This window comes from Suncus etruscus, chromosome 9 (genome assembly GCF_024139225.1).
Source record: "Suncus etruscus isolate mSunEtr1 chromosome 9, mSunEtr1.pri.cur, whole genome shotgun sequence".
Classification (NCBI taxonomy): domain Eukaryota; kingdom Metazoa; phylum Chordata; class Mammalia; order Eulipotyphla; family Soricidae; genus Suncus; species Suncus etruscus.
The window spans coordinates 5,936,780-5,962,278 of record NC_064856.1 but is presented as its reverse complement, the minus strand read 5'-3'; the positions used below and the strand labels follow the sequence as shown (position 1 = coordinate 5,962,278).

The window sequence follows — 25,499 nt, the reverse complement described above, 5'->3', positions numbered from 1 at the left end:
ATTTGTGAGCGTATAGCCAGGAGTAACCCCTGAGCGTCACCAGGTGTGGCCCCAAAACAAAAACAAAACAAGACAGGCCTACTCTTACAATACAAGAAAAAATAAAAGACATTTTTGCAATAATTCTCAGAGACAAAAGAGATGAGGGCTGGAAGAGTGGTGAGTGCGATTAGAAAAATAACTACACTGACAACTATCATAACAATGTGAATGAATGAGGGAAGTAGAAAGCCTGTCTCAAATACAGGCAGGAGGGGGTGAGGAGCAGGGAGATGGGGGGCATTGAGGATGGGAATGTTGCACTGGTGAAGGCAGGTGTTCTTTATATGACTGAAACCCAACTATAATCATTTTGTAATCAAGGTGTTTAAATAGAGATACTTAAAAAAAAAAGAAAATGAAACACTAAACCTCATTCTCTCTGTCTCTCTCCCTTCCCCCTCCCCCCAGGTGCCAAGACTATCTCAGTGACATAGCACATGTTTTTGCATGTACTATATCCTGAATCTGCTCTTTGGCAAAATTTAAATAAAATTCTTTACTCCAGAGATTCACAGAACTAAGAATCACTTATTAGGAAAACCTTGGTTAAGACCTTACTATGCATACCAGGGTGAACTTATCATAAACAGCAATTCAGAAGGCAAGATTTGAGGGCAATTACCTATTTATTATTCAGATCAAAACAAATTCTAGAATGTTACTTGAAAAGCCCAATCATAATATCTGAACTTCTGAGTTAACTATAACTGAAAATTAGTACAGTCGGTAGAGGGCCTGCCTGGCATGAGGCATCCCATAAGCTCCCCAAGCACCACCAGGAGTGCAGGGTGGGGAGAAATCCCTGAGTATATCACTAGTATGACCCCAAAAACAAACAAATAAAAAACCTACCAAAAAGAAAACCCACCACAAAATAACTTACAACCTGAATGCCTTCTCACCCCAACCAATCTCTTAGCCATATCAAACCTATACATTTATACACATATTACCGCTGAATGTATTCAATAGTTAATATATTTCCCTAACTAGAAATTAATTTCCAGAAAGGGAAGATTTATTTTGTTCATTACTTGAGCCTGAACCCATAAAAAAAAAAAAAGCCTTTCAAAATAAGTTTCAGTACATAATTATTGAGTAAAGCACTTTTGCAAATGTTTATTTCTCAATTAACTGCTACTGTCATGGAACAGAGAACTGTTTAAAAAAGGATTTTAAATATGTTTTAGAGTTCAGGACAATAAAAGTAATTAAAATGATAAAGTTCCGGCAGCCCAAAATTCTTGCTGTTCATGCTATAATTATCTCCAGAACCATAGTTAATTCACATAATACACATGTATATTTAAATCCTAAGACTGCATTCATCATTAATTTAAAGATGTCACACGTAAGAGATGCTTTATTCAAAAACCTAAAGAGCTCTGCTTGCTCAAGAACTCATGATAAACTTCCATATATTCTATTGAAACAGACAGAAGGGGTACACTGAAATCGACAGGAAGGGTGGGGAGTGGAAAAAGAATATGACACAGAAAAATGTACTTACCCTTTGCTGACAAATCCATTTTATTTCTATATTAAATCCTACATCTTCTGGCAAAGACTCTAAAACCTATAGTTTTGGATATTAGAGATGAATTTTGTTGTTTTTAGTGAGAACAAGAGAAAAGAGAAGAAAAGAAAAACTATTACTATAAAAGGCAATCTATAAGAAAATATCAATAGTAAAAATAATTATTTTGTGTCTTTTCTTACTCAATCTGACAACCTGATTGATGACTCAGTTTAAAAAATTGTAAGATCAAAAGACTTTTAGACATATGTGATGACTGATTTGTTTTGTTCACTATTTGACCGAAGTACGGCAGAAATGCCTGTTCTTTTTTTTTTTACCAGATATTTCTATAAAGTTAGAACCTTAACCTAAAAATCTGTGTTACCATCACTACTAAACATTCAAGAGAGCTGGATTAAGATATGTAAACTAATGAGTTAGACTTTAGCCGTGCTCTGAATGACATTTAGCTCAGAAATTACAATTTAAATACAATAAATTTATACATTTTAAATACAATTTTGGGGAACCAAACCCAAAGTGACCATATGCAAGGCAAGTACCCTACCCACTGTACTATCACTTCAGTAGTCCATTTTCTTTTCAAATGTTAAAAATCTTTGATTAAATTACAGTGATGGCAAACAGAATAAGTACCTAAATATGATTTATCTATTTACCTAAAAAAAAGCTGTCAACAGTTTTATATATTTTGCTGTTTTTTGTTGTTGTTGTTGAAAGGGATGGCAAGAGGTGGGTGGACACAAGCCAGCAGTGCTGGGGGATACTCTTGGCATGATCCTTAGGGGATCATGTGGTATCAGGGATCGAACCCACGGTTGAGATAGATACAAAGGATGCACACCTCAGTCTGTTAAGCCATATCCTTGTCTTTCTTTTTTGGTTTGAGGGCTATGCCTGACAGTGCTCAGGTGTTACTGTAAATACAGTACTTAAGATTGTTGCTGTTGGTACCCTGGCACAGTGGAGCCTAGCCTCCAGAAAACAAAGCTTTTGCTCCAGATCTCGAAAGCATCCAAATCAAGATTTGGGGTTACACCTTGAAGTACTCAAGGGTTACGGTGCTGGGGATCCAATCTAGGCTTCCTGTGTGTAAAGAAAGCAGTTGGCATGTAACACTCTCTCCAACTTTAAATCATATTTAAATTAAAAAAAAATTGGGGGCCATAGCGATAGCTTAGAGGTAGGGAATTTGTTTTGCATGTGGCTGAACCAGGACTGATCTGGGTTTGATTCTCAGCATCCCATATGGTCCACCAAGCCAGAAGTGATTTCTGAGAGCAGAGCAAGGAGTAACTGGAGTGTCACCGGTTGTAGCCCAAAAACAAACAAAAAAAACAAACAAAACAAAACATAACAGAAACAAAAATGAGAGGGGGCACACTTGCTCATGCTCAGGGATTATTCCTGATAAGCTTGGGGAATGAAATTGAGTACTATCTCTCTAGCTCTCGAATCCCAGTTTTAAATGTCCTGGGCATGTTTGTTTTAGGACTTTCTGTCCTGTTTTTGTTCTGGCCATACAAGTGGTGCTCAGTGCTTAAGAGATTCATCTAGGATGAACCTGGGTCTCACCTCATGCAAAGCAGAGGACCTACCCATTTCAGCCCCCATTTTCCTTTTTGTAGAGTAAAATATAATATAAATGAATAAAATAAAATAAACACAATAAATAATATAAAGTAAAGCAAAACATGATAAACTGTAATGACCTCTTTTTTCCCTAAGAAATCTATTATAATTGAGACGACCCCAAAATAGTCAGACGATAGGCAATACAGCCTGCATGGACAAAATCAGATAGTCTTTGGGAAAAGGAGAGTATCTAATGCTGTCCAAAGGAATTCCTGGGGCCAGAAAGATAGCATGGAGGTAAGGCACGTGCCTTGCATGCAGAAGGATGGCAGTTCGAATCCCGGCATCCCATATATCCCCCGAGCCTGCCAGGAGCAATTTCTTAGCATAGAGCCTGGAGTAACCTATGAGTGCCGCTGAGTGTTACCCAAAAACCAAACCAAAAAAAAAGTAGGGGGGGGATTCCTTTATGAATGTTGTCTACTTTAAAAAAAAATATTCATGGGGCCGGGTAGGTGGCGCTGGAGGTAAGGTGTCTGCCTTGCAAGCGCTAGCCAAGGAAGGACCGTGGTTCGATACCCCGGCGTCCCATTTGGTCCCCCCCAAGCCAGGGGCGATTTCTGAGCACATAGCCAGGAGTAATCCCTGAGCGTCAACCGGGTGTGGCCCAAAAACCAAAAAAAAAAAAAATAATAAATAAATAAATTCATGGTAGATATTATTAAACATTTTTTTAAAAGTGTAATTTCTTTTTCTTTTCTTTTTTTGTTTTTGGGCCACACCTGGCATTGCTCAGGGGTTACTCCTGGCTGTCTGCTCAGAAATAGCTCCTGGCAGGCATGGGGGACCATATGGGACACCTGCATTCGAACCAACCACCTTTGGTCCTGGATCGGCTGCTTGCAAGGCAAACGCTGCTGTGCTATCTCTCCGGGCCCAAAAAGTGTAATTTCTTGGGGCTAGAGAGATAGCATAAAGGCAAGGCATTTGTGCCTTGCATGCAGAAGGACGTGGTCTGAATCCCAGCATCCCATATGGTCCCCCCTGAGCCTGCCAGGTGTGATTTCTGAGAGTAGAGCCAGGAGTAAGCCCTGAGTGGCTCTGGGTGTGACCCAAAAACCAAAAATAAATAAATAAGTGTGATTTCTTAAAATTTGTGTCTGTGTAACTCAGATACTTTTCTTTGGCCAAAGAATCTTTTTTTTCTTTTCTTTTGGCCGGAGAATCTTGATTCTCCAAAAAACTAAGCAAGAATTTAAAATACCACAAGAGTACTCCCATCATCTATCTCCCTCCATCCTTTCCCCATTTCTTCCTTTATCTACAAAAACATGGGGATTTCTTTTTCCTTTCCTGAGTAAATTACTTTTTTAAAAAGTAGTATATCAGTATACCATTAAGTAATTTATTTATTCATTCATTTTTTTGATTTTTGGGTCACACCTGGCAGTGAAAAAAAATAATTTATGTTCTCTCAAAACCATCAGTAGACAAGTTTATATTTGCCACCTAAGTGCCCATTAAAAAGATTCAGATAAAAAAGCACTGCTTTACTTTATTGAAGGAACTTACCATCTTAAGTGAAGGAAATGGCTGATTTTCAGAAAAGGAATTTTCTTCTGCTATCACAGATTCTGAAATTTTAAATTATAAAATCTCAGGAGATAAAATGCCATTTTATTACTAAGATACACTCCTAAATTCTTAAGGGGAAAAAGAAGAGATGCGGAATTATGTAAATTTTTCATTACAGTATTTCTCAGGCTTTTGTACTTATTATTTTTATCAATTAAAATCTAAGTAAGAATCCTTTAAGATAGCTTAATCATCCTGGGCTTGATCCCCAGCCCACATATGCCAAACCCACCCCCGGAGGGACTCCCTAAGTACAGAATAAGGAATAATTCCTGAGTCTCAACCACACTGGGTGTGGCCCAAAATACCACATGATGAATATAGCTTACAACTTTTAAAACCGTTTTAAAACTTTTAAAATACCATGTTTTGTGGCCCCAATAGTTAATGTTCCTCTTAGAAAAATTGTAATACTACTTTTAAAAAGTAGTCAGTTACAAAATAAATAAGAGATATAAAACAAAAGGCTGAAATGAAAGGATAAGAAAAATCTGAAATAAGGGGATAGAGAAATAGTATAGCAGGATGAGGGCTTGCTTTGCATGTGGCTGCCCCAGGTTTGATCTCATATGACATCACCTAAGCACCACCAGGAGTAATTCCATTTTTTTTTTTTTTTTTTTGTTTTTGTTCTTGGGTCACACCCGGCAGCGCTCAGGGGTTACTCCTGGCTCTATGCTCAGAAATCACCCCTGGCAGGCACAGGAGACCATATGGGATGCCGGGATTCAAACCACCGCCCTTCAGCATGAAAGGCAAAGGCCTTACCTCCTTGCTCTCTCTCTGGCCCCCTTTAAAACTTTTTTTTTTAGAGGAGTAATTCCTGAGTGCAGAGCCAGGACTAAGCCCTGAGCATTTCCTGGTGTGGCTCACAAACAAACAAAAAAATGTTAAGATGTGAACATTAAATTTAATGGGAACAGAAATTAAGATGGTATCAAAAACAACAAAAAAAGATGGTATCAACAGAACTTTTGTAGGCAGGACAGGTAAAGAGGAAACTTAGGCCAGCTTAGTCAAATAAACACCGACACTACAATAGGTAAATACTGGAGTCAGATTTTAACTCCTAGCTCTGGGGCCAATTTTCTAGTCATCACTTTGTAATTGGTTAATATTGCTGAAAAGAATGACAAGTCCAAAATTAAAATTTGGATCAATCAGCTAAGAAAATTCATAGAGGCAAATAATTATTACAATAAACATGAAATATATACATTTGAAAACCAAAACAGCTTTCATGTATATAATAGTCTATTACATTTAACTAAATGACCAAGAATATTATAATGGATAAGAAAATGTTACCAATAAAATGAAAACTGTTTCCTTATTGGTACATACCTTTTAAATCTTTAGATTTTAATGCAGTCACATGAGTGAGCTAAAAAACATACACAAAAGACAATCAAATAAAGAACTTAGTTGAAGATATGGTGAATAAAACTGTAACTTGAAAGCTAGCAAGTGAGAAAAGATTATAAAATGTAAAATTATGAGTTTAACAAGAAAAGGCCAGTGAGAGTGTAAGTGCTTGTCTTGTATATGGTTGGTCATGTACACAGTTTGACCCCTAGTACTGCATATGGTCTTCTGAGCCCTGCCAGGAGTGATACCTGAGCACAGAGCCAGGAATAAGCCCTGAGCAATACTGGGTGTATTGTTTGGGTGTAGCCCCAAACAAAAACAAGACAGAACAAAACAAAAAGGTGCAGAGAGAGAGGGAGTAGAAAATTTCTTTAAAAAATGAACAAAGGGCCAGAGAGATAGCATGGAGGTAAGGTGTTTGCCTTGCATGCAGAAGGTCGGTGGTTCGAATCCCGACATCCCCTATGGTTCCCAGAGCCTGCCAGGGGTGATTTCTGAGCGTAGAGCTAGGAATAGCCCCTGAACACTGCCAGGTGTGACCCAAAAACCAAAACACAAAACAAAACAAAAAACCAAAAATACCCATAGCACCGTAGCACTAGACCAGAGAGGTGGTACAGGAAGTGAAGTGCTTGCCTTGCATAAAGCTGACCCCAGCACCAAATAGGGTTTCCTAAGGATTTTGATTTCCAGGAAGGATACTTGAGCACAGAGCCAGCAGTAATCCCTGAGCACTGCTGGGTGTGCCCCACCACCCAAAAGAAAAATACCAATCACTATATATATATATATATATATATTTTCTATGTGCATAATACACAGAAGATCATAAGCAAATACCTCAGTAGGGTAGAACATAAAAATTAATGTTAGGAAACTATTCTCAACCCATCATTTATTACGTATCTAACAGTAACAGGGAGCTGGATCATGTAAAACTAATGGTATAAATAAAATAAAGACCTTAGATATTGATATATTAAAACTATAGCGTAAGATGATTATCATAAAAAGTTACAGGTTTAATTAATACAAAGAGCTAAAGCAGATTAGAGGCAATATAAGATTATAAGAAGGGCAAATCCCAGTTATTTTTAAAGAATTAAGGCTTTGCTCCTCCTGAAAGCAAAAGCGAAAGAGGTCCCCCCAAAATGAGAAGACTGATGGATTAGCACAACTTTCAAGTACTTCAGTATTTACACAATTCATTTTCAACTTACAGTCATCTCCATGAGCAAAGAGAATTAATATCACATGCAGACAAGTACAAACAGTCCTAAAGCTAAAGTGTAATTCATATTTTATCCTACTAACCTTTAACAACTGGAGCTGATCAAATGTTAATTCTTTTACTGGAATTTCAAATAATTCAACTGGATCATCATCAAATTTCTAAAAAGAAAATAAAGAGGAAAATAAAACCCTCAAGTTATAAGTTAACAATGAGCCCTTAAAGAGGAGCATCCGTATGTCACATCACCTGTCCCAGTTCATTATATAAGAGAGAGTGTATCACCTCGTATGCAGCTAACTCAGGTTCAATCCCCGGTATCCAATATGGTCACCCAAGACCCGCCAGGAGGGATTCCTGAGTACAGAGCCAGGAGTAACTCCTGAGCATCTTGGGGTGTGGCCCCAGAACAAAACAAAACCAAACAAAAAGAATTTTGATTTTTTTTAGTTTTTAAGCTGTACTAAATCTAAGTTTGGTCAAAAACACCCACATAGCAGCTTCACTACTGCTCTTGCAGAGACCCTAGAAGCAAAGTTTTCCAGGTTGCCGCAGGGTCCAGATCTATGAAGCTTGCAGGGTGGGGTCAGATGGGGTCCCAACTCTGCCAAAGGCTCAGCACTCCACCCACCCACACTTGCCTTCCCCAGACACCAGAGAAATGGTCCAGCTTCATGACTGATTTTGGAGAGGCCAGCAGCTCACTGTCCCAGCTCCAAAGCTCCTGAAACCATGTAAGTGGCTGAGCAATATTACAAACTTTCCAGAGCTCACAGTCCAGTAAAAGCTTAGAAAATGAGATCGGAAAGTTCTCTAAAACAGAAGGTTCAATGAGCACCTAACAGCTCAGTAAATCCTCAATGATTTTACTAACACAATTATGAGATATTCTGTTGTCACAAGTAACACAAAGTCAATTATTTCGTGGCTGCTAAGGGAGAAGGCTTGTAGAGTGGGTGAGAAACTGTGAACATTGATGAAGGTAAGGTCCCATTGGTGGTGGGACTGGTGCTGGAACACTGTACTGTGAATAAGTTTGTAAATCATAATGTTTAAATCAAATTTCATACAAAACAAAAACGAAACAAACCCACAGAAATTAACCATCATGCTTCACTGTCCTGGGACTGACTTTTCCTTTTCCTGGGAAGTACCTCAGCCCGACAACATAGTCCCCCAAAAACCCAGAGGACAGGCGACAAAGACCAACTTAGCCTTACGTGCAGTTTCAAGGGCCAAATTTCCCAAGGCACACAGTCTATTGACAATACAAGAGTCAGCAAGGAGCAAGGCAACTCTGTAGTGCAACAACCTCCTCTTGTTCTGCTTATCCCCTTCTCTTTTAACACACTTGATCAACACAAGTGCACTTATTACATTTAAAGTTATTCATGCATAAAAGACATGTGTCTATTACACAAATAATAAATAAGAAATTTAAAACCAAAGAGTAAAGAGAAGAATTTACTTCATTTTATAACTGTCTGGACTGGTTTTACAAGAAAAAAAACAACTTAAATTCAAGAGATAGTGATAGAACCAGACAAGTCTGTTAAAAATGAATCAGTAAAACTAGTTAGCAAATCCTCAGATAATAATTTAAAAAATCACAATTCGATTAATTAACCTTCTGATTAATTTGTTATCCTTTCCAGCCTACCCTCTCTCATTTCACTTTGTATGAATGTTTCCCCCATAGCAGAAACAATCTTCTCTATTCCAACTGCCATTCTCTTTCTTTCTCTCTTAGTACCATTTCACAGAAATAGGTCCTTTCCATGTGTGACTGTAATCTAAATCTATACAACAGGTGAGGAACTAATAGCAGGCAGTCAGGTGCTTTGTCATATATTTAAACTGCTACTTGCATTGTTTGGCACAGTGCTACAGATATTAGCAAAGTAGACTAATACATAAATCAATTCAATGGAAAAATGACATCCAAGACAAATTTAGAATTTTGGTGCTATATAAGTGAGATACCTATATAAAACCATAAAATGCCAATACCATTTCAAGCTTGTGACACAAACTGTAAAAATTAAATTTAAAAAATGATGCTGCACAAAGGAGGCAGAGCCAGGCATGGGGGAGCCGGGAATAACAGTAAAGAAATGCTGATCTGATGCAGACATTTGAGCACCATGTCTGAAATCCCATTATTAACTGCATTGTAACTTTTTATGTAAATAACTGTTATTTCAATGTAAAATTTAATAGGAAGAAACAAAATACCAAGCGAGCTCTCCTAATTTAATGAAGTCACAAAATTTACCTTTACATGGATGGATATGGAGACTATTATGTTGAATGAAATGGTCAGAAAGAGATAGAAACACAGAATAGTCTCACTAATCTGTTGGATTTAAGAAAAACAAAAAACAGTATGGTAATAATGCCCAGAGACAACAGAGATAAAGGCTGGAAGGACAGCTCATGAATATGAAACTTAGCACAAAGACTGGTGAGCTCAGTTAGAGAAATAACTACAGTACCAACTACCATGACAATGATAGTGAGAGAAAGAAACAGAATACCTGTCTTGAAGACAATCAGGGAGTAGGGGAAGAGAGAAACGGGGGATATTGGTGGGAAAGTTGCATGGTGAAGGGGTTTACATTTTATAACTAAAACCTAACTGCAAACGTGTTTGTAACCATGATGCTTAAATAAATTATTAAAACAATAAAAACGAAAGGAAAGAATTTCAACATACCTTTTTCATAGTCAGACAACAGGTCAGATCATGATATACCACAGGCACAAAATCTTTTGAAAGATGGACATCAAATTCTACAAAGGCTGCACCCTGACAGAAATAAACAAATATTGATTTATTCTTTTAAAATAACACTAGAGGGGCTGGAGCGGTGGTGCTAGAGGTAAGGCGTCTGCCTTGCAAGTTCTAGCCTAGGACGGACCGTGGTTCAATCCCCCGGCGGCCCATATGGTCCCGAAGCCAGGATCGATTTCTGAGTGCACAACCAGGAGTAATTCCTCAGTGCCACTGGGTGTGGCCCAAAAATCAAAAAAAAAAAAAAAAAAAAAAAAAAAAAAGAATGATGAAGCACATCCCAAGCTTACTAATGAAAGGCTAAAAAGGAGAAAAGAAGAATTACAGCTAAGGGTGTAACCACTCTGACTTACGAATCCAAATAAAGGCTGACAATATAAACTGACACAAAACTGTGCGCTGACTGAAGCAAAGTCATCAAGAAAGAAAGCAATGTTACAGTGGCCCAGGGAAGGCTGCACTAGGACAGGTATGTGGCTATCCCTCACTGGTAGCTCCTGATCACTGGTGGCTCAACTATGAATTCGACCTAGCGCCAGAGAAGCCGGAAAAGTTCTTCTATTTCTCTTAATAAGAAAACACAAATAATTTCTTCCCCTAAAAGGCAAATCTGGTATCCTTTATTAAAACTATATTAAAAAAAAAAAAAAAAACAATTTAACCTAAATGATTGCACAGCAGGTATGGTGTTTGCCTTGCATGCAGCCAACCCAGGTTTGATCCCCAGCATCTCACATGGTGACCCCAGAGCACTGCCAGATGTGGCTCAAAAACAAAGCAAACAAAAAAACTTATAAAAAAAAATACAGGGGCTAGAGAGATAGCACAGCAGCGTTTGCCTTGCAAGTAGCCAATTCAGGACCTAAGGTGGTTGGTTCGAATCCCGGCGTCCCATATGGTCCCCGTGCCTACCAGGAGCTATTTCTGAACAGATTGCCAGGAGTAACCCCTGAGCTCTGCTGGGTGTGGCCCAAAACAAAACAAAACAAAACAAAAAAATACCCAGACAGTATTTCCTAATAAAACCTGATTTGACTCCCAGAAAAAAAAAAAGAACACAATGAAGCTAGTATACAGAATATAAATTGATAAATTTTAAAAGTGCTATATAAAATCAGCTAGTTCCTCCAATAATATTTACAAAGTGAGTATCTGAATCCTTTAAATGATAGAAACATGTTTAAAATATTTCTTGCCTCAAGTACTAAAAAATATGGTTGCTGCAATTCCAGTATTTTCTTCCTACCCATAACCATTTAAATACAAAAAGCCCATTTTATCTTAACTTGAAACAGGCTTAGAAGTAGTATAAATATTCCCTTTAAACTAGTTATGCAGGCTGGAGTAAACTCCTCTGATCTATTTCTCTATCTCACACTATATTTGGATCAACATTAGAAAGTTGTTTAAAGATGGGACCCTGGTGAAATGATTTAAAAAAAAAATCCCAGAAGGGTTGAAGAGACAGTTAAGATGTCTTCTAAACTGCCAACCCTGGTTCAATTCCCGAGAGCTGAGCTAAAAGAAACCCCAGGAAGATAGAAGAAACATTTTGTCTTAGAAAACAAATGTGTTTTTATGTCCTACTACTAGTTGTGAAAAAGCAGTTCATTAAAATGTTCACTAAAGTTGGGGCTGGAGAACAGCACAGTGGGAAAGGTGCTTGCTATGCACGTAGTGGTCTACCCAGGTTTGATCCCTCGTATCCCATATGGTTCCCTGAGTCTGCCAGAAGTAAGCCCTGAACACCACAGAGTGTGGCCTCCCAAAAACAATTAATTCACAAGCATGGTACATATTCTCTCTCTCCCCTTTTTTTTTTGGGGGGGGGGCTCAGGGGTAACTCCAGGCTCTGTGCTCAGAAATCGCTCCTGGTAGGCATGGGAGAACATCTGGGATGCCAGGATTCGAACCACCGCCCACATGCATACCACTGTGCTATCTCTCCGGTCCCATGGTACATCATATTCTCTTGAATGCAGAGATAAATGTACCTACATACTAATCTATTTAAATTCCTATTAATAAAACAACCTTTTAAGTGCAGTTTGTACAGAGCAATTTGTAAAAAAAAATAAATAAATAAAGGTAAAAGGTGCTAGATGGAAAGTTTAGCTATATATCTGAAACTGAAAAAACTTGTTAAGCGGTCACTTACATGACTAGCAGCATTTCTCAAAGAAGCAATAGTATTTTCTTGTACTTTAGCAAGCCTGAAAGAGAAATACAGAAACAGTTATCATGAGAGACAAACAAATAACAATAGATGTAATACAAAAGCCAACTATTATTTCAATAAAAATAGTTGTTGCTCTTTTATTTTATATATGAGCTTAGTCAAAAGGCCTAGAAGAGGGGCCGGAGAGATAGCATGGAGGTAAGGCATTTGCCTTTCATGCAGAAGGTCATTGGTTCGAATCCCGGAGTCCCATATGGTCCCCTGTGCCTGCCAGGAGCAATTTCTGAGCATGGAGCCAGGAGTAACCCCTGAGCACTGCCGGGTGTGACCCAAACCACAAAAACAAAACAAAACAAAAAAGCCTAGAAGAGTTCATAATTCTCTACAGAGATTCATTTCACACTTCCTTAAAAAATATCAACTGTGCTTTGTATATTTGTTTCAAAAATGCATATTCAAAATAGTGATGAAAAATAAACTTCATAATTATAGTTGTATATTTTCACAATAAATTATATGTAATTTACATGCCAAATATACATATATGCCCCTTCCTCTTTGCAATTATGCTGACCAATGAAAGGAAATAAGCCAAAAAATTAAAACATAAATAAGAAGGAAACAAGTTTTCACAATGACATATAAAAGCACAGACATACAGAAAGTTATACCAACAAGTAGGTGTCAGGAGATTTAGACTGACAGACTCAGGGAATGGGAAATTACTGGCCACACCACCTGGGTGGAAACATGGAAACTTTGGCCTCAAGTAGGTGAGGACACTGAGACCAGGGAAGGCTATGCCCATGGTCAGTACTGATGCCACTGGGTGAGCACTTCACTACCCAGGCCCACTCTAGCTTTCTAGTTTCAATTTCTCACTGATCACTAATTCAAGACCATATTTAAAAGACTGACCATAATCTTAGTAAAGAAATGGTATCTAACTTAAATTGAGGGTCCTAATCACTGAATCATACTTAAATTCCAGAGTACTCATAAAAGAATCATTTGCCTTTCAATCAAACCAGTGTAACCATATCAAGTATAAGCCACCAAATGCTAACACTGAACATTCCAGACATACTGAGCAGTTGTTGTCGAATTCCCTGCACCTCTGTGTCCAACATCCAACGGTATCCTTGGCTTCCAATACTTGGAAAATGAAGATTTCATGTCACAATTATATCCTGGTAATGGCTTAATGATTATATAATCAACTTTGTAGAAAAAAAAGAGAGAGAGACGAAAAAAAATCAAAATTATAATGGTCAGCACCTCGATCGGTCACCTTAAAAGTATTTAAACCAAAATAGTCAATCTTTATCAAATAGGAAAAAAATCACTAGCCCCAAACTGAATCAGAGTAAAACTTCAGAAAATGTAATAGTCAGAAAATGTCCTTAAATTATTGATTTAGTTAATGCTCTAATTTTTTTTAAGGTTTTGGGTCACAGTCAGCGATGCTCTCTAGTCAGGGATCAAACTTGGAAGTGCTCCCAGGACCACAGTCTTCTGAGACTGAAATCGTGTCAGCCTCATGCAAGGTAAATACCCTACCTGCTAGAATATATAACTCTAGAGCCTGATTTAGTTAATATTCTAAAACATATATTTTAATCTTTTTCAATTTAACTGGATAAAAAAGATTAAAGGGTCATTCTGCTTCCCAAGGCTTACCTCTCACTTTGCCTATGGTTTTTCTGGAATTTCTGCTCATAATAGGAAGAGTAAGGATCCCAGCACTCTTCCCACTCTCAGCAAGGGTGGATGACAAGAGGCAAGCTGTACCCACATGTCCGGGAAGGGCATCGCCCTGAACTACATGTTCGCTGAGATCTTCCTGAAACAAATGAACAAAAAACTGAAATAGATCTGAATTCTTATACTTCAGTATTTTCCACTTAAAATTCAAAAACTACAGTAAAGTGACCAAAATCAATGGTAGAGAGAAAGTACACAGGAAAAAGTGCTTATTTTGCAAGCAGCCAACCCCAGTTAGATCCTGGGAGAGCTAAGATCAGTCACTGAGTCCAGAGCTTGGAGTGGCCCCAGAACACCACAGGTAAAGCCCAACCACTCTGCCAACCCCCAAAACTAAAGCCAACGGAATCTGTATGATTAAATTTATATTCAAATAGTTTGGGTAGCTTCTTAAATGTAATTTATGCTATATTAATCCTAATTCAGTTGATTTACAATTTTGTTCTTTTAAGTTCTAAGATTTCATTTATTAGCCTAGTCTATAAACAAAATAATATTCCCCAAACTAGTGACCAAAACCAGGCTGTTCAAGAGAGCATTAAAAGATTTAGCCTTAAAGAATAAGAAAACATTCAGCAAATCTCTCTTTTAAACTCTGCTTAACTTCTGTTTTACGGGCCCGGAGAGATAGCACAGCGGCATTTGCCTTGCAAGCAGCCAATCCAGGACCAAAGGTGGTTGGTTCGAATCCCGGTGTCCCATATGGTCCCCCGTGCCTGCCAGGGGCTATTTCTGAGCAGATAGCCAGGAGTAACCCCTGAACAACGCCGGGTGTGACCCAAAAAAAAACAAAAACAAACAAACAAACACAAAACTTCTGTTTTACTTAAAATCTAATTATCGGAAATTAAGAGTGCTCAAATGACTAGTCTGCATGCAGGAGCCTAGGATTCCAAATCTTCAGTAAAAGGTTCCCTAAGAACCACTGGGAAGACCACCTCTCTGCCTTTCTCCCCATAAACATTTGTAAAGGAAACACTTTAAACTCTATCTAATAAAAGGAAGTAAAGATAAAATATTAAAAGATTTTAATAATTATGCATCACTCAATGAGTTAAAATCTATTTTGAATTCTGCTGTTTTCAAGAAACTGCTAGGTACTATTACATGCTATGCAGCAATATGCAAGGCATATTTCTATCCTCAAAGATTTAAAGCAAACACTAATGAGAAAAGAAATTGATAAAAAAGCAATAGTTTAATTGCACATAATTTTTGTTTTTGTTTTGTTTTGTTTTGTTTTTGTTTTTGGGCCACACCTGGCATTGCTCAGGGGTTACTCCTGGCTATCTGCTCAGAAATAGCTCCTGGCAGGCACAGGGGACCATATGGGACACCGGGATTCGAACCAACCACCTTTGGTCCTGGATCGGCTGCTTGCAAGGCAAACGCCACTGTGCTATCTCTCTGGGCCCGCACATAATTTTTTAAATCATAATGAGGTAACTAGAAGATGCAATAGTACAAGGGAAGCATTGAACAGCCAGTAAAATAGAAACATTTACGATGTCACAACTATTCTCTAAAGAGGGGCCAGAGCCCAGAGTACATCAGTTTGGACAATTGCCTTGCATGCAGCTGACCCAGGTTTGATCACCAGCACCCAATATGATTACTCAAGCCCTACCAGAAGTGAGCCCTCAGTGCAGAGCCAAGAGTAAAAGACCGGGCCACAGCTGGGTGTCACCCAAAAAAATAAAAATAGGGCCAGAGAGATAGCAAAGAGGTAGGGCATTTGCCTTGCAAACAGCCAATCCAGGACAGACGGTGGTTCAAATCCCGGCATCCCAGAGGGTCCCCCATGCCCACTCGAAGTGATTTCTGAGCACAGATCCAGGAGTAGCCCGAGTGCCGCCAGGTATGACCCAAAAACCAAACCAAACAGACAAACAAACAAACAAACCCCAGAAAGTATCTTTAAAGGGTTGGCAGCACAGATTTCGAACAACTTTAATAGTAATATTATTCTTACAGAGTTGCATCATCAAGTTGCAAAAAATAGAGCACTGTTACAATGAATCCTTATAATAAGATATTTTATAATAAGATATTCATAGACTGGGCATAAAAATATAAATATAAATCATACTGTCTACCATGAACAGGTTCTAATGATTACACTTCATTCATGTTTGGAATACACACAGATGTCAAGACATCTGGGTCTTGATTTCAAGCATCAATACTGGAACAGAGAGAATTCCATGTTCAATGGGCTGAATACATGCTTTGTAAGCAGATGACGGATCTGAACCTCACACTAGCCCTTGAGCCCAGCCAGGTGTAGGCAAAAAAAATTAAGCCCCATGTCATACCCCCCAAAACTCAAAACATCAATTCTATAAAAATTATATTCTTAAAAATCGAAAATTTGGCAACTCCAAGTTTTGGGGATTTTTTTGCTTGATTGCTTTTTGGGTTATTTTTTATTGGGGCCACACCCAGCTGTGGCCAGGGCTTACTCTTGGCTCTGCACTGAGGGCTCACTGCTAGAGATGCTCAGAGGACCATAAGGGATAAAAGGGATAAAAGGGATTGAAGAACCCTGGTTGGCTGCTTGCAAGGCAAGTGCCCTATCCATTTGCTATACTATTGCTCTGGCCCCAATTTCAAGCTTTTTAAAGCTTGTTAAAATTAAAATGTACAGAAGATAAACTTAATGAGCTATTAAAAGTTGCTGTGCAGTTGTATAGCAGATATCAAGCTTTGCATTTATGATACATGGGTTTAGACCCTACCAACAAAAACAAGTTGTATCAATTATGACTTTACATTAATTACACAAAAATAGAACTAAGTTTATGCCTGCATTTTCCCTTAAACCCGAGAGGCCGGAGGGGTCGCACTAGAGGTAAGGCGTCTGCCTTGCAAATGCTAGCCTGGGGCTGACAACTGTTCTCCCAGCGTCCCATATGATTCTCCCAAGCCAGGAGCGATTTCTGAGCACATAGCCAGGAGTAACCTCCTGAGCGTCAATGGATGTGGCCCAAAAACAAAAGCAAACAAACAAAAAACAAAAACCCGGAATGAAGTAATTACTCACCTCAAAAAAATCAAATATTAGTTCCAAGTTATCTGGTTCCATTGTCTGGATGCTATACTCTGTCCAGCGGTCAGGCTGTAAGCCATATCCACACTCAGGCTGCGAATGCCTGCATTTGAATTCAGTGTCACTTATTAAGGATATCTCTAGGCTATTGGACATTTTGTGAAGAACTGTTGGAGATATTCTATCATCATCATCTTCCTCCGGACCCTCTAGAGTCAGCTTTACCCTATAGAAAACGAAAAAAAGTAAGGGAACGCAAATTCTGGTACTAAAGGAAAACTCAGGTGAACGTTACGTGAATGCTGTATTTAATTACTCTGGATATGCTAAATCCTTATAAAAGAAAAAAAAAATTCTAAGTTAAAGATACCCAATTACTTAGTGTCCCCAATCTACCTAAATTAAATAAATATAAAGTATTATTCACTGCTGGTGGGAATGCCGTCTAGCCCAGCTTTTATGGAAAACAATATGGAGTCCTCAAAAAACTGGAAATTGGGGGGCTGGCGAGGTGGCGCTAGAGGTAAGATGTCTGCCTTGCAAGCGCTAGCATAGGACAGGCTGCGGTTCGATCCCCCGGTCCCATATGGTCCCCCCAAGCCAGGGGCAATTTCTGGGCACTTAGCCAGGAGTAATCCCTGAGCATCAAACGGGTGTGACCCAAAAAACAAAAAACAAACAAAAAGACCCCTGGAAATTGAACTCCCATATGATCCAGCTATTCTATTCCAGGGATATACCCCAGGAACACAAAAACACAATACAAAAATCCCTTCCTCACACCTAAATTCAATACAGCACTATTTACAATAGCCAGACTCTCGAAACAACCAAGATGCCCTTCAACAGATGAAAACACCAATTTTCAGCTAGCACAATGATTTCAAAATGAAATAATCACTTTGTATATGCCAACTAAGTATGGTTATTAAATAAAATCTGTTTAACCCTAAACACAAAAATATTGTAAATACTCAAAGTGATTTCCATATCAACAAGAAGATTTAAAACCTGTAATCCAATCAGAACCCATTTCTTACCTACAGTCAAGAAAAAAGAATCAAACCAATTTTAAGGTCATATGCTGGTGAGATACTCCTCAGCTTTTAATGTAATTTATTTGGTTCTTTTAACATACCAACAAAATATTTAAAGCTATATGAATAACTGGCTAGAGAATCTTGGCAATCATTGGATTTTTGCAATTGAATCCTGCAGTATAATTACCTTAGGTTTTCAAAAGCAAAGCAGAGGCCTAGAGGCAGACAAGATATACCTAAAACATTTCTAGGTACCTTACCCTGAATAGCCAATGCAAAAGACTTCCCACCTGTATTTCATATCTGAGAAAAGCACCATGATACTTAATGAGCTACTGAAGAACGTTTATAGATTGATAAATTGCAGTATCAGAAAATGCTGCATTATATATAAAAACTTACAACCCTAAATTTCAAAAAGTTATAAAAGCTCAATGACAGAGCTAACCAGAGGTCCTTGAAAGGATAGCTCGTTTCAAAAATGTATGACGTCAAGCCGGAGAGATAGCATGAAGGTAAGGTGTTTGCCTTGCATGCAGAAGGTTGGTGGTTCAAATCCCAGTATCCCATATGGTCCCCGAGCCTGCCAGGAGCGATTTCTGAGCATAGAGCCAGGAGTAACCCCTGAATGCTGCCGGGTGTGACCCAAAAATAAAAGATAAAAATAAAAATAAATAAATAAATAAATGTATAAAGTCAGAAAAATAAAGTTATTCAATATTAGGCTATTTTGATAAAACTTGGCATCTACTTCTTAAATTGATAATAAGCTTAAAAAGAAATTAATTTGGGATTGTATGGTAATTCTACCTATTTTCATCTGGGGTGAGAGAGGGTGATAAAGGGCACAAATCTACAAGTGCTCAGGTCTTACTCCTGGTTCAGTGCTTGGGATCATTCCTGGTAGGACTTGGGACTTTAAGATTAGTGAGGGATTGAACCCCAGTCAGCCATGTGCAACACAAGTTTTCTGCCCATGTACTAATGCTCCAGTCCCATGTTGTTTTCCATTTTCCAATATAATATTTCCAATATAACTTTTCTGTTTACACCATACTCTCCTCATTTAGCACAAAATTACTTGTTACAGCAAAATAAAATTCAAGCTATTTATTGCTATACAAACTGAAGTGGCAAAAGCAGTGAAGATATATAAACCTTTGGATTTAACTATAAAACAAGATTTTCTGTTGTCAAATAGAGATTCATATGCACAGATAACTATGGTTATCTGAGGTAGGGAAGCAGTTCATGACCATAAGGCCCGGAGAGATAGCACAGCCGATCCAGGACCAAAGGTGGTTGATTCGAATCCCGGTGTCCCATATAGTCCCCCGTGCCTGCCAGGAGCTATTTCTGAGCAGACAGCCAGGAGTAACTCCTGAGCACCGCCGGGAGTGACCAAACAAACAAACAAACAAACAAACAAAAAGACTCTCTATAGTTAGTTAAAAATATTTTTTGACATTATCCATAAATGTGCTACTTTCTTAGTATTTAAACTTAAAGCTTTATTTAAAACCAATAGTGTTATGGGTAGGGGAATAGCTGCAGCAACAAAAACTAAAGCACGTACCTAAATCTAGATTTTTTTAATTGTTTCTTTGTTATTGAGACAGGAGGTTTTTCAGAATAATGCAAACGTAGTCTTATTTCAGTCTGGCATGTCAGCCATCCAGAATCCAAAGTCTCAACACCATCTAGCAAAGAAAATACAGAAAATAATCATACCTATCTAATTAAAATAATCCAATCAGTACAACACAACAGTATCTAGTAACATTATTTACTTATTTTTCAGTGTCGGGGATCACTGGACTCAAGGACTCAAACAATCAAACAAACCAAGGTAAATGCTCTATAGCTGAACTACACGCCTAGCCCAGCATATTCACATCTTAATCTAACATCACAGAGTTTATACAGTTAGTTATCACTGTAAATTTCAAAAATAAATACAAAGTAGTCTTAAATTTGATGATGTATGATGTAGGGAAGAAAAAGTTAGATGCTAACAATTAGCCACATTTTAGTAACTTCAGATAATATAGTGGGTAACGTGCTTGACTTGCACACAGCTATTATGGGTTCGATCCCCGGCACCTCTAGAAGTGATTCCTGAGTGCAGTCAGGAGTAAGCCCTGAATTGGCACCAGGTGCAGCCCCAAACCCAAAATGAAATAAATTTTATAAAAACTTTAAAAAGAACACGGATTTAGTGGCCATGCAGTTAAAAAAAAGGGGAGATATTCTTACTAAATTAATTATAATGTGGAACTGATCTATGTCAGAAAGGTCGCTTCTTTTAAGGTAGCATTTAACCTAGGAGTTGGGGATCATTATAACACTGCCAAAGCATCACACAAGATTGTCAGCTGAAACTAGCTAGGTCATTTGTGCAGGGTGCTCAGATGAGAAAACAATGATAAAATTCAATCAATTTCATAATTTTACTTTTATATATCCTGCCATAAACTGTGATGTTTATAAATATAATTTAAAATTTTTTAACTTTATTGATTGATTGATTAATTAGCTTTTAGGCCACACCCCACAGCTCTCAGGGGTCACTCTTGGTTCTGCACTCAGAAATCAGCCCTGGCAGGCTGGGGGACCATATGGGATGCTTGAAATCGAACCGCGTCACTCCTTGGTCTGCCGCATGCAAGGCAAATGCCCTACCGCTGTGCTATCTCTCCAGCCCCAAATATAAATAATTCTGGTAACACTTTATTAGCACCGATTTACTTGAAGTTACCTACTATCATAGATAACCATTTTTTCATTTACCAGCTGTCATGTTTTTATACCCCAGCTTTTCATCACTAAGACTTTAAGGGGAAACATCTCACCTTCAATATAACTCAAAAACATTCACTAGTTATCCAATTGTAAAATTTAAATCACAGGGCCCGGAGAGATAGCACAGCGGCATTTGCCTTGCAAGCAGCCGATCCAGGACCAAAGGTGGTTGGTTCGAATCCCGGTGTCCTATATGGTCCCCTGTGCCTGCCAGGAGCTATTTCTGAGCAGACAGCTAGAAGTAACCCCTGAGCACCGCCGGGTGTAATCCAAAAACCAAAAACCAAAAACCAAAAAAAAAAAAAAATTTAAATCAAAAAGTTATTATGAATCCTATTTAAATGAAGCAGAAAAATACTCAAGAGCATAACATTTTTAAACATTCAGAAGTAAAAATATTTTCTACTGAACTATTAATTACTGAAGAGTCATCTCGAGGGCTACGAGAGAACTTAAGTGGTCCAACAAATAAATGCCTTGCATGTGCCGAGTGCCAAAGTTCCACTGAGAATGACTCCAGACTTATCAGGTTCTTTTTGTCACTTCCACAGGTGCTTAGGGCTTCCTCCTGGCTCTGTGCTCAGGGATAATTCTTGGTACTACTCAGAGACCATATGTGGTGCTAAGGATCGAACTTGGGTGAGCAATATTGCAAGGCAAGAAAAACATAAGAATTATATTTAAAAAAAAAAAGAAGAATTATATTGAAGGGATGGAGAGATAATACAATGGGTAATACATTTGCCTTGCATATTTACACAGATTTGATCCCTGACAACACAGATGGGTCACCTAAACCCCACAACAAATGACCCTTAAAAAGCAAGGACAGGTGTAAGCCCTGAACATAAGTATGGCCCCAAAAGCAAAAACACACAAAAAACTACAAGTGTGCTTTTTTCTGCACTATCATCTATTTCCAATATCCAACTTTTATTGTATTTAATCACATCAGTAAAGATTTTCAAAACTCATTTTTACTTACTATGGATTCCAAATTGTCCATCATCAATAATAGTTTCACTTTCTAGAATTGAAGGAAAATAAAAAGAAAAACCCAATTATAATTTATGATGATGTATAACAATGGAGACATCACCCACTTTAAGGATTATAAAAATAACCTATTAAATCTAAATGTAAAAGCAATCCAAAGTGAATAAGCATATTTATTGTAGCCCTCAATAAAGAATTACTTTAAGGAGGCTATCAAGCAGTAACATCCTCACATACTTTGGTAAGTACTCCAGATGTAAGAAGATAAAGAAAACAACTCTAAGGTGGCTCTAGAAGCACCGAGAAAGGCTTTTCGACACCCACCAGCATGAGGTGGACAGGCCGCAGGACAATGGAATCTCAGAATGGAATTTTCAGAGCAAAAATCTTGGCACAATTAAAATGCTTATTCTTATGCAGCACATATTCTGGAATTGTCTAAGTAGAATTCTCTCCAAAGTCCCAGCTATGCTCTATAGCCAGCTAAAGCTTTATAAACAGCATCAACTTACCTGGACAAACAGAGCTGTGAGGAACTACCAAAGGAGTAAGTGCTAGCACATTCCTTTCTAGCAGACAGTGCAACTAGACAGTTCTACACTGTGAACTCTAAGTTTTATCTGTAAAGCTCTTGAGTAAAATATAGGATTACCTTTCCTCTGACTTCCTTCTCAGTTTACCTTAAACATTAAGTCTGAAATATTTGTCAAGATAAGCAGAATAGCTGCCAAGAAAGAGTCTCTGGTAGATTTCACACAGCTCTTAGGTTTAGAAACTGTATTTTTTTATAATTATAAAATAAATTTAGTTTCAAGACCAGAAGTAAAATCATCCCACTACTCACAGTATAAAAAATATATATATACTTGACTGCAAGGTGCTTTATAATGCAATTACGTGCAAATCCTTTTGGTACCTAGTAATTTCCAACCTCAGTATGGGAATATTAGAATTCTAAAACATCCTAGCATAAAATTATAAATAACTATAAAAAATGTATTCAAACAGACAAAGGGAACAATCCAATAAAGAGAAAGGAATGAAATCTGTTTAAAGGAGATATAGCCTACGTAGAGCATAAAGCAAAATCTCTTACTGCTTCCTTATCTAAACTAATGACTGCAAAGTATTTACTGTCTTTAAATTCTAATTTTCACTAGAAAATTAAAGATGTACTTCTTATCACTTAGCCAATCGCAGATGACTCCAAGTGGATACTTTAAAGTATATTAAGTGAGCTTCAATTTTTCCATCTCAGCACAGAAAAGAAAATTAAAAAAATACTTGTATGAAGAGAAATGCTACTTTAAGCATAAGAAAATGGAATCATATTTAAAAATACATTTGAATATTGATTTTAACATAGCCAGCAAGGTATTTAAGTAAATTAGGAGGAAAATACACCCAAGAAATTGAAATTCATTCATACAAGCTTATTCTAGAATTTACTAGTTTACCAAAAAAAATAAAATGAAATAAATCACAGAATAGAATTTATCCTATTACTTACTCAATTAAAAAAAATATAAGAAGCTTCATTATAGGTTAATTCCTTCCTCAAAAATGTTCCACAAGTTCTGAGCAAGGAATCAAGTATAACCTGAGGTGCTCAGTCAAGAACACTGATTTATTGACTTCATAATAACTATAATTAACTACTCCAAATGAAAATAAAATTTTCATTAAAATTACCAAGATAATTAAGATAACTAGGCAAGCATTTCTAATATATGTAGAGAGAAAGGCAATTAAGAACTGTTTAGTTTTGAAAGATCCATGAAATGCTAAGTGAAAGTTGTAGTACTAACAATGCATTGACCTTAAATACTCAAGAATTAAAAAATTTATTAAATCCCACTAAGCCATTGTGCAGCATATTAGTAACTTTATGCATATGCCTCAAACAGATGCAGTTAATGCCCATACCTAAAGGGGTTATTGATCGTGGTTGTAGATGAGTCTCCCACTTGTGAACTATGACTTGACATGGACCACCGATAGTCTGCAATTTAAAAGTTAAACGTCTGCAATAATTTCTTATATCTTATTTTCTACCCAAGACTCCATAAGATGTTTGTGGCCTATGTCTTATTGTAAATATAAAAATATAAAATTCATCTTGTTAATTACCAATGCTATATGCCAAAAACCAAGAATGTACCAGGTCACAAAACATGATTGCTGGAAGAAAATGAGGGTGAAGCAGGAAACAAACAAAACAATGAAAAGAAAAGAATGAGATGAACTGGCACACAAAATCACCGTGAACCCATTTGTTAAATTTGCCTATAGCTCTCAATTAAAATGTTTTTCAATGATAATTCATAGTGCAGTAAAAGTCAACACTTTGTAGACTAAGTTTGGTAGTTCAGAAATCAATGTTACTGGAAAATGTATCTTAAGCAATTGTTTAAGTATCTGGAAAAGTCTACACCCTACGAGAGAAAAAATAGTAAGATTAATTATTAAAGTATCTCAAGGAATATGAGGGCACTAAGAAAGTTCTTTGATGTATGCATGTATATTCATATACTTAAGAAGAACACAGATAACAGGAAGGCAGATTTCTCATAGCTTAGTAACTAATGGTTTCTAAAGAGTAAAGGAAAGTCAAAGGACACACACATATGGGTAAATATGTAGAACCAGTTCTGTGAAAGCGTACTAATATCTGGGGCTGGATAGAGTACAGCGGGTACAGCTAAGTCGGGTTTGATTGCCTGCACCTAGATAGTCTTCTGCATATTGCCAGGGGTAATCCCTGAACACAGAGTCAGGAGGAGTAAGCCCTGATAACCACCAGGGATGGTCCCAAAACAAAATGGTGGTAAGGGAAACACACACAGTAACTTCTAGTTTTACAGAGCTCATATAAAGAGTTTTTATAGAGTGTTTATAAAAAGTGGTAAGAATTTATAAAGTTAGTGTGACAATTCCTTATACTGTTATCTGTTACCAAATTCTCTTATTGAAAACAAAAAAGTTTATGTATTGTTGATAAAATATATATGGTAACAAATAAATGAGACTAACAGAAAAATGTCCTACTATCTAAAAGGTGTTAGTATTAAGTGCATCCTGGTGTATGAACTATCTAAATAAAGTTAAGGGTCAAAACATAACCCTAAATATATATTTTATGAACAGAACCATTATAATTTTTGTATGTTTCTTAAAGAAAAGTGCTGGAATTAAAAGAAACAAAAATAAAACCAAAAATGATTATTACAATTTAAAGGTAATTACTATCAATATTTTCATATGTAATAAGATCCTTTTTAAAGCAATTATTATATATACTTTTATTTTAAAAGTCTGGCATGGGAGCGAGAATATGGGGATAACATCTTATACAAAACTAATCCTGGTTCAAATTTTCAGCACTATACAGAGTCCCATGATCACCACCAGGGGTAATCACTGAGCACAGAGCTGGGACTAAACCCTGAGCCCCACGTCTCTTCAATGGTCTGGAATATATAAG

The 25,499-nt window shown here is 37.4% G+C and overlaps 1 protein-coding gene across 1 annotated transcript in view; it reads right to left on the bottom strand.

Moving 5' to 3' along the window:
- GPCPD1 (glycerophosphocholine phosphodiesterase 1) overlaps nt 1-25,499 on the bottom strand; it is a 60,579-nt gene that overhangs the window by 8,709 nt on the left and 26,371 nt on the right. Inside the window, exons 5-16 of the mRNA XM_049779189.1 lie at nt 23,942-24,017; nt 22,005-22,046; nt 19,794-19,917; nt 17,172-17,403; nt 14,045-14,207; nt 13,452-13,584; nt 12,344-12,398; nt 10,108-10,200; nt 7,475-7,552; nt 6,137-6,176; nt 4,730-4,791; nt 1,553-1,618 (exon numbers count right to left, since the gene is read on the bottom strand). Coding sequence (XP_049635146.1) covers nt 1,553-1,618; nt 4,730-4,791; nt 6,137-6,176; nt 7,475-7,552; nt 10,108-10,200; nt 12,344-12,398; nt 13,452-13,584; nt 14,045-14,207; nt 17,172-17,403; nt 19,794-19,917; nt 22,005-22,046; nt 23,942-24,017 — 1,164 coding nt within the window. The remainder of the gene's footprint in view (nt 1-1,552; nt 1,619-4,729; nt 4,792-6,136; nt 6,177-7,474; nt 7,553-10,107; nt 10,201-12,343; nt 12,399-13,451; nt 13,585-14,044; nt 14,208-17,171; nt 17,404-19,793; nt 19,918-22,004; nt 22,047-23,941; nt 24,018-25,499) is intronic.